The following is an 8,207-nucleotide window of genomic DNA, read 5'->3' as shown; positions in this document are numbered from 1 at the left end:
AGAGATAAATGGTAGGGAGATAGCTCTGCAGCAATGGGTGAGAGAGTGTGAACATTCTTCTGTTTCTGATGATTTTTACTTACTGCTTTCCAAAGGACCAAACCTTTGGAAAGGTTTTATTATGGATTAAATCCTGAGCATGTTATATGTGTTACTATAGAAATATTATATGAGGATCATATAAGATTTGGGATTAAGGATGAATATAAAGAGGACAATTCTCATTATCAATTCTAAATGCTTTTTTAAAAAATATATTTAGTACAGGGTCTACGGAGTTTCACCACACAGATCAGGCTTATAGTGATCCTCCTGTTTTCAGCCTCCCAAGTGCTGGGATTTCAGGCATGTGCCACCACGCCCAGTCTCAAATCACCCCGGAGTGGAGCCAGCAGATCAGGGATCAACTCCGGTTCCTGTGTCTGCCTAAATAGGCACTTTAATCTGCTAAACTATCTAGCCAGCCCATCATTATCAATTTTAAATTTTTCTTCTAATTTTTTTTTGTGTGGGTTTGGTGGTGGTGGTACTAGGATTGAATCTAGGGGTACCCTACCACTGAACCACCTTCCCAGCCCTTTTCAATTTTAAGACGGGGTTTTGCTAAGTTACCCAGGCTAACTTTCAACTTGCAATTCTGCTGCCTCAGGCTCCTGAATGGTTGGGATTATAGGCATGTAGTACTATCCTGGTTCTCCTAATGTTTAATATTTAGGTTTCAGCATGAATGAAGTTATAATGTACAGTATATGCAGATAACTTGGTATCCTGTTTTCCCTTAAACTACACTGAAATATTTTTGTCATTATAAAAATATAATTACTGATAACCATGGAATAATATAATTTCTTTTTTATTGTTGGACATTTAGGATGCTTCTTAAATACTGAAGTACAGATCATGATGAAAATATATTTATAACTTGTTTTGATATGAACTCTAAGAATAGGTAACTGACCATAAGAATCATAGTGAAGAATATTTATTTTGAATATGCTAGAAATTTAGCATCATCATTCTGTATCAGTACCTCTTTGGTTGTCTCTAGGCATCCCTGGCAGCATTTAAAAAACAAAATGCAACAAAACACTTGTCATAGTCTGGCTGTATTTCATCTTGGTCTTGAACTCCTGGGATTGAGTGAGCTTCCCTTGTCAGCTTTGTAAGCAGCTAGGACTGAAGGTCTATCCATGACACCCTGCTTACTTGCCACTCAAAAATTTTTTTCTCAGTGATATATTCCTAGAAGTAGAGTAACAGTGCTCACAGACACATATGTAAGAAGACTATAAGTTCAGGGGAGGATACAGGAAAGTATGTTGGTAAACTTGTAACAGGGGTGACCTTTTTGGTGATAGTACTAAAAGTATCCACTTTGATGGGAAAAAATGGATGAAATCTGTATAATTTTAAAATTCTATATAAAACCATTTGTAATGAAATGAAATCCCAGCACTCAGGAGGTTGAGGCAGGAGGATTACCAAGTCCTTAAGGCTAGTGTGGGCTACATAATGAGTTCAAAACCAGCCTGAACTACACTGAGACCCTGTCTCAAAAAAATATTATTTTTTTCTGTTTAAATCGGTTATGGCTGATCTGTTAGTTTTCACTTCCTTCCTTTTTCTGAAGATTTATTTATTTATTTATGTATTTATTTTTGGCAGAACCGGGGATTGAACTCAGGCCCTTGCGCTTGCCAGGCAAGCACTTACTCTACTGAGCTATCTCCCCTGCCCCTTTTTGAAGTTTTTAAGTAAGTCTGTATAGCTTGAACATTTAGAAGGAGAAAAAAGAGCCAAACTCAAAGGTAGGCTGTGCTTCGTGGGTGTTTGCTAGTGTGTGGGACTTTGAAAGAGAAAGCCATACAGAGAGAGCTGGCTGGGGTGACTTTAAGAGTGGGCCCTGAGCTGGCGAGATAGCTCAGTGGACAATGTGCCTGCTTTGGAAAGCACAGGGCCAGGGTTAGATCCCTGGTCCTGCATGCCATGCCAGCCCTGTCCCCGGGGTGTGCTGGGCCAGTGATATAGTCCTGCTGTGGTGGCACATGCCTGTAATCCCAGTGCTTGGGAGGCTGAAAACAGGAGGATCACCATGAGTCCAATCTGTGTACCTGTACCAAATACATGAATGAAAAAAAAAAAAAAAAAAAAAGAGTGGATCCTTTACCTCCACAGTTTAGCTCAGGCTGTGAGCACACACCTGGGGGCAGCTGAAATCAGTTTTGAACGCAAGTTCTTCACAGTTCTTTCTTTGATGAATGACTCTTCCTTATGTGTTTTTAAGATGTCTTCATTTCTTGGATTGAAACAGACTTTTACCTGGAAGACATGCATTTAATAAATGTAGCTTGAGCCATTTGTATATTCCACTGTAACTCCTAAGATCAGTAATTGTTGGAACTCTTCTACAGAAAAGTGGTTTATTGGAGACATTGTAACTGAGGAGTCAAAATCTTGTTTTGATGTAAATCAACTTAATTAACACTGGTTTTATTATTAAATTGCTACAATCCCATCATAGAAAACTTTAAAAATTGAGGGAAAGGGATAAGATTATTAATATTTTTCTGCTACACAGTGGGATCTTGTTATTATATTTCCTTATGCATCTTACATGCAATACACTTTCAAGGTCATGCTTCTGGCATTCTGGTAGAAGATGGCACAGGAAGCAAAACCTTTTCCGTTTTTATCTAATCTGCTTCTGACCAGCACTCTGTTACCTTTTTATTATTTTCCCTTTGCTTTCAGCAAAGCTTCTTAGCATATTTAGCAGAAGGTAGAGACTTAATTTATTTTCACAGGTTTGGATTCAGTAGTAATATCCCAAGTGGAATTATTCTGCAAAAAGAAATTCCCAGAGTTAAGGTTAGAAAAAATGAATCAAATGTTCTAAATACATTAGATTTAGATAGGCAATTTTCATTTTTTGAGCATAAGGAAAGAACAAACCAAAACCCTGATGTTTTTATTCTAGCTCCTTGAATTTTTGACTAGGCCCTGAGGCCCAGCCCATCCATTCCTGGTCAGCACACTGTGACTTTCAGTTGGTGTTGGTGTATTTGGTGGAAGGAAACTGTTTCCTGCCGTTTGGTTATTCGAAAGGAGTGATTTTCCTTTCCTTCAAGCCAAGATATGCTATTTCTTATGTTTATTTTTTTTTCCATTCTGTTCTTATTTGCAGAGTACTCGGGTGGAGTTTGACTTGCCAGAATATTCTGTTCGTCGAAGATACCAGGATTTTGACTGGTTGAGAAGCAAACTGGAAGAATCGCAGCCCACCCATCTCATTCCCGTAGGTAGTAATCACTGTAGCTTGTTTCTCACTTTGCCCGAGTTGTCCTTCCCAAAGCTGGCACTCAGCTCTTGCCTGTTCAATGACTGATACACATGGCTGTGCATTTTATACCGGGCCACCCCTCAGATGCATGTAAGACATGCTAGCTGGTTTATTTCACCTCGTGGCTTCTTTTTTGCTACATAGTACACCAGTTTTGGGGTGTCATGGAATGCATTTTTTGATAGTTTGTAAACAAGGTTTTTGCTGAATGATAAGTCAGATTCTCTGGAGAGCTTTTGGCCAGCTTGATTTCCATTTGTTGCCTGTTTGAAGGCGCAAGCCTGGTGTGTGAGCCGTACTGAAGCTGTGTCTTTCCCCTTGCTATATGCTGTTTGTGAGGGCTTGATAGCTGCTTCCGGGTGGAGAATGATGCCTCAGACTGACTGGCTGGGCTGGCTTTGGACAGGAGGAGCTCAGGGAGCAGGAACCTAGTGCACATCGTTCATCCAACCACAGCTTTTTATTAAAAAAAAAGAAAAAGAAAGAAAGAAAGAAAGAAAGAAAGAAAGAAAGAAAGAAAGCTCCCTAAGCCTATTTATTTATGTATTTATTTATTTATTTTTTTTGCAGAACCGGGGATTGAACTCAGGCCCTTGCGCTTGCCAGGGAAGCGCTTATTCCACTGAGCCATCTCCCCGGCCCCTAAGCCTATTTATTGAAGCAGTGTAACTTTTACGTACTACTTACATCTGCACTTTTTTTTTTTTTTTTTTTTACAGAACTAGAGCAAAAAAAGGAAGCATAATAAAACTCATACTTTTTTCCCCATAATTTTATTGACAAACAACGAGACAGTTTCAAACCAAATTGGTAGGACAGTTTCAATAATTAACACATTGCAGACATTCTTCCTAGTGGTTATTTGCTGTACAAGATGTGGACATGATATCCTATTTACAAACTCTATTAGAACAAATCCCTCTATTCATTAAGAGAATGTAACTACATATCTATCCTAACCATTTTGAATACATAGATACAAAATGGGCATTCATTTGTATCCCCAAAACTCATACATTAACATGCATAATATATTAAATATATTTCTGTGGTTTTTGAAAGTAGAAATGATTATTTTAGACTGTGTGTGTGTGTGTGTGTGTGTGTGCGCGCGCGCACGCACGCACGCTTTATTTTTTACTTTTATTGTTTTGTTTTTTTGAGGTAGAATCTTAACATACAGTTCAGGCTGGCTTTGTACTCACTTTTTCTTTTTTTTGTATGTGCCCAGAACAGAGCTCAAGACCTCATACTTGCCAGGCAGGCACCCTGCTGCTGACCTATATACCCAGCTCACCATGTGCTCACTCTGTAGCCCATGCTGGTCTCGAACTCACAAAGATCCACCTGCCTCTATATTTCTTTGAGTCCTTTCAGGTTGTTTGGGTCATAAGACTCTTCAGAGAGGCTGATTTTATTGTTCAAAGAAAGCCTTTTGCAAATAATTTCTTGGCACTACCAGCTTTTCTGTTGCCAGTGCAGTCTCCAGCATTCTTTCCTGCCTGGTTGGAAGAGGCTGTGTATATATGTTGAGAACACACGGACAGCTTCTTTGTTTTCAAGGCAATACAAGCAAGCTGCTAGTCTTGGGATAGAAAGGACAGCACTCTGGGACTCGTCTTTCTCAGGGCTTCATCTTCTCTTTCCCATCATGTACCCTTAGCTTGTGGCTTTCCTTTCCTGCTCTGTAATCACTTAGAAAAATGTTTAGAAGGGTAGCAATCATTTTTAAGCAGTTGGGACTGTTCCTTAAAATAGAATCTTTATTTGGCAACATTGTCAGCTAGTGAGTAATTTTTTAAAGTATACAGTTTACTTCTGAACAGTTTTATAATTACAGAATCACTGTGAAGACAGAGAGTGCTTGTATATTCCAAACCCAATTCTGCCTATTAACATTTTACATTAGTATGACACATTTGTCACAATTAATGAACCAATTGTCATCATTATAAACATTAAGCATAATTAATGAAAAGTATTTAACTCAGAGTTCTGTAGTTTTGCCTTATGTCATTTTTCTGTTCCACCATTCCATCCAGACTGTGTTACATTCTGTAGTCATGGCTCATTAGGAGACACTTAGTTGTGACAGTTTCTTAGGCTTGTCTTGCTTTTTGATGACTTTGACAGTTGAAAGGAGTAGACTGTCTCTCAACTGAAATGTGTTTGATACTTTTCTTGTGGTTAGAGTGGAGGAGTGTGTCTTAGAGGGAAAACCACAGAGGTAAAAGTGCCATTCTTTTCATGAGCATGCATGAGTGCGGTGGCTGTTAGTTGGGGTCACCTGCCCCCAGGGCTTGCTGTTGTTCTCCTTTGGGTGCATCCTGTCCACGCTGCACTCAGGAAGAAGGATGCTCTTTGTGGCAGCCCACACTTGTCTCCCCTTCCTAGCAGCCTGTGGGTGCCTTTGAGGCTTGCTGCTGGACAATCAAAGAGCGATACCAGCTGTGAAACAGTGGGCCTCGTCCACAGATCCACACAGCTAAACTGACAGTGGAAGTCTCTATGAGGTCCAGGTGGATCCAGGCATCTTAAGTATGTATTCATAAAGCCTGAATAGAAGTAGTGGTGGAAAGGAACTGAAAACACAGGCGGAAGCTGGGCTTGGTGCTGCTCACATGTGATCCCAGAACTCAGGAGGCTGAGGCGGGAGAATTGGTATGAGTTTGAGGCCAGCCAGGGCTACATAGTGAGTTCAAAGCCAGCCTGTATTACATGGTGAAACCCTGTCTTGGCCATACACCCCCTTCCCACCCACCTCAAAGAAAAGAGAGCAAGTGGAGAATTAAATTTCTTCATAATTTCTTGATGTGTGTCTTAAGTGGAGAGATTTAATGTAAGAAAACATTTGCCTTGAATGTGAAAGTCGAACTAGACACATTTTCCCTGCCAAAATGTCATTTTACAGCAATTTTGGGAGGAAATATCAGTCTGTTATTAAGCATTAACTTTTTATTAGGTTTGTTAGGTAACCTTGGAGAGAGGATCAGAGGGTGAGGTAAAGGTTAAAGACAAAGAGGTTCCAACCCTGGGGAACTTATTGTCAGGTGGAGACCTAGTATACATGCAGTAGAGTTATTATTTAGATTTTTTCTTTTTATTTTTAAAAACATTATTGAGACATAATTCAGGCTTTTTATCAGTTGTACAACCATCAGAAAATCAATGTTAGGTGTTTTCATTACAACCCAAATAAACTGAACACCTTGGCTGTCACCCCTACACCCTGTCTTTACCAGCCCCTGGCACATTTTTTTTTTTTTTTCTTTGTGGAACCGGGGATTGAACTCAGGACTTTGTGCTTGCCATCTCCCTGGCTCCCCCTGGCACATTTTTTTTTTTTTTTCTTTGTGGAACCGGGGATTGAACTCAGGACTTTGTGCTTGCCATCTCCCTGGCTCCCCCTGGCACATTTACATACTTTCCATCTCTATGGATTTCTGGGCATGTCCGATCAGTGGAAGACACACTTCTATGTGACCTTTGTGGCTGGATTCACTGACTTAGCATGTTTTTCAGGCTCATTCATGTCATAGCATTTATTAGTACTTTATGTCTTTTTTTTTTTTTTTTTTTTTTTCGGAACCAGGGATTGAACTCAGGCCCTTGCGCTTGCCAGGCAAGCACTTATTCTACTGAGCTATCTTCCTGGCCCACTTTATGCCTTTTTATTATCAAATAATATTCCATTGTATGGGTATACCATATTTTGGCTATCTGCTCATCCTTGATGGACATTTCAATTGTGTTTTTCCTTTTTAGGGGTGGAAATAATGAATAGTACTAATGTAAACGTTAATATACAACATTTTCTGTTGTGTATGCCTAGGAGTGTAATTGCTGAATCATATATAAACTCTGTTTAACCTTCTAAGGGGCTGTCAGACAGTTTTCCAAAATGGCGATATCATTTGGCATTCCCTAGTATCTTCACCAACAGAGATTGTTACCAGTCTTGTTGATTATAGCCATTCCAGTGGGTGTGGTTTCTCCTTGTTTGACTTTGCATTTTCCGGATGACTCATGATGCTGAGGGTCTTTTCATGTGTTCTTTGGGTACTAGTATTCCTTTATTTGAGAATTACCTGTATTTAGATCCTTTTTTTCCCTCTGTATTTAGGATAGGGTCTATAGGGTCTCACTATGTAGGGTGGACTCAGTGATTCTCCTGTTTTCAGCCTCCCAACCAAGAGCTAGTATTACAGGTGTGAGCCACCATGCCCAGTCTCAATCCCTGTCTCAGTGTGTCCTGTGGGCGGGGTTGGCACAGTACGCAGGGGATTGAACCCCGGCTGCTGTGCCCTGCCTAAGCAGGTGTTTTAGTCTGCTGAGCTATCAAGCTGGCCCTAGATCCTTTTAAAAATTAGCTTGTCTTTTTTGATTTTGAGTTTTTCTTTTTTTTTTCTCAGTTTCTATTTTGAGTTGGTTTTTTAAATTTGGTACAGGTCTACAGGGTCTTACTACATAGATTGGACTTGTAGTGATCCTTCCATTTTCAGTCTCCTAAGAGCTGGGATTACAGGCCCAGTCTCAATCCCTATCTCAGTGCACCCAGGGGCAGGGGCCAGCATGGCATGCTGGGGATCAAACCCCAGCCTCTGTGCTCTGCCTAAGCAGGTACCTTAGTCTGCTGAGCTATCTGGCTGGCCTAGAGTTATTTTTTGAGAGGAACTATAGAATCTTTTTTTTGGAGAATGATGGTAGGTTTCTGAGCTTGTCTTGCCATCCTAAATCAACTGTAGTTAAAATGTTTGATAATTACTGAGCTGAGGGGCTGGAGAGATGGCTCAGTGGTCTAAAGCACCTACTTAGAACAAGCTTGGCAAAGCATTGGGGACCGCGGTTCAATCCCCCAGCACCACAT

At 40.3% G+C, this 8,207-nt stretch overlaps 1 protein-coding gene across 1 annotated transcript in view; it reads left to right on the top strand.

Annotated features, from left to right (window-relative positions):
• Positions 1-8,207, top strand: part of Snx30 (sorting nexin family member 30) — a 124,283-nt gene that overhangs the window by 72,213 nt on the left and 43,863 nt on the right. Inside the window, exon 3 of the mRNA XM_004647271.3 lies at positions 3,185-3,295. Within this exon, the coding sequence (XP_004647328.2) occupies positions 3,185-3,295 (111 nt within the window). The remainder of the gene's footprint in view (positions 1-3,184; positions 3,296-8,207) is intronic.

The sequence above is a fragment of the Octodon degus genome, unplaced genomic scaffold (genome assembly GCF_000260255.1).
Source record: "Octodon degus isolate 3935 unplaced genomic scaffold, OctDeg1.0 scaffold00297, whole genome shotgun sequence".
In the NCBI taxonomy this organism is placed as follows: Eukaryota; Metazoa; Chordata; class Mammalia; order Rodentia; family Octodontidae; genus Octodon; species Octodon degus.
Note: the sequence above shows the minus strand (reverse complement) of the source record. Positions and strands in the feature narration are given on the sequence as shown.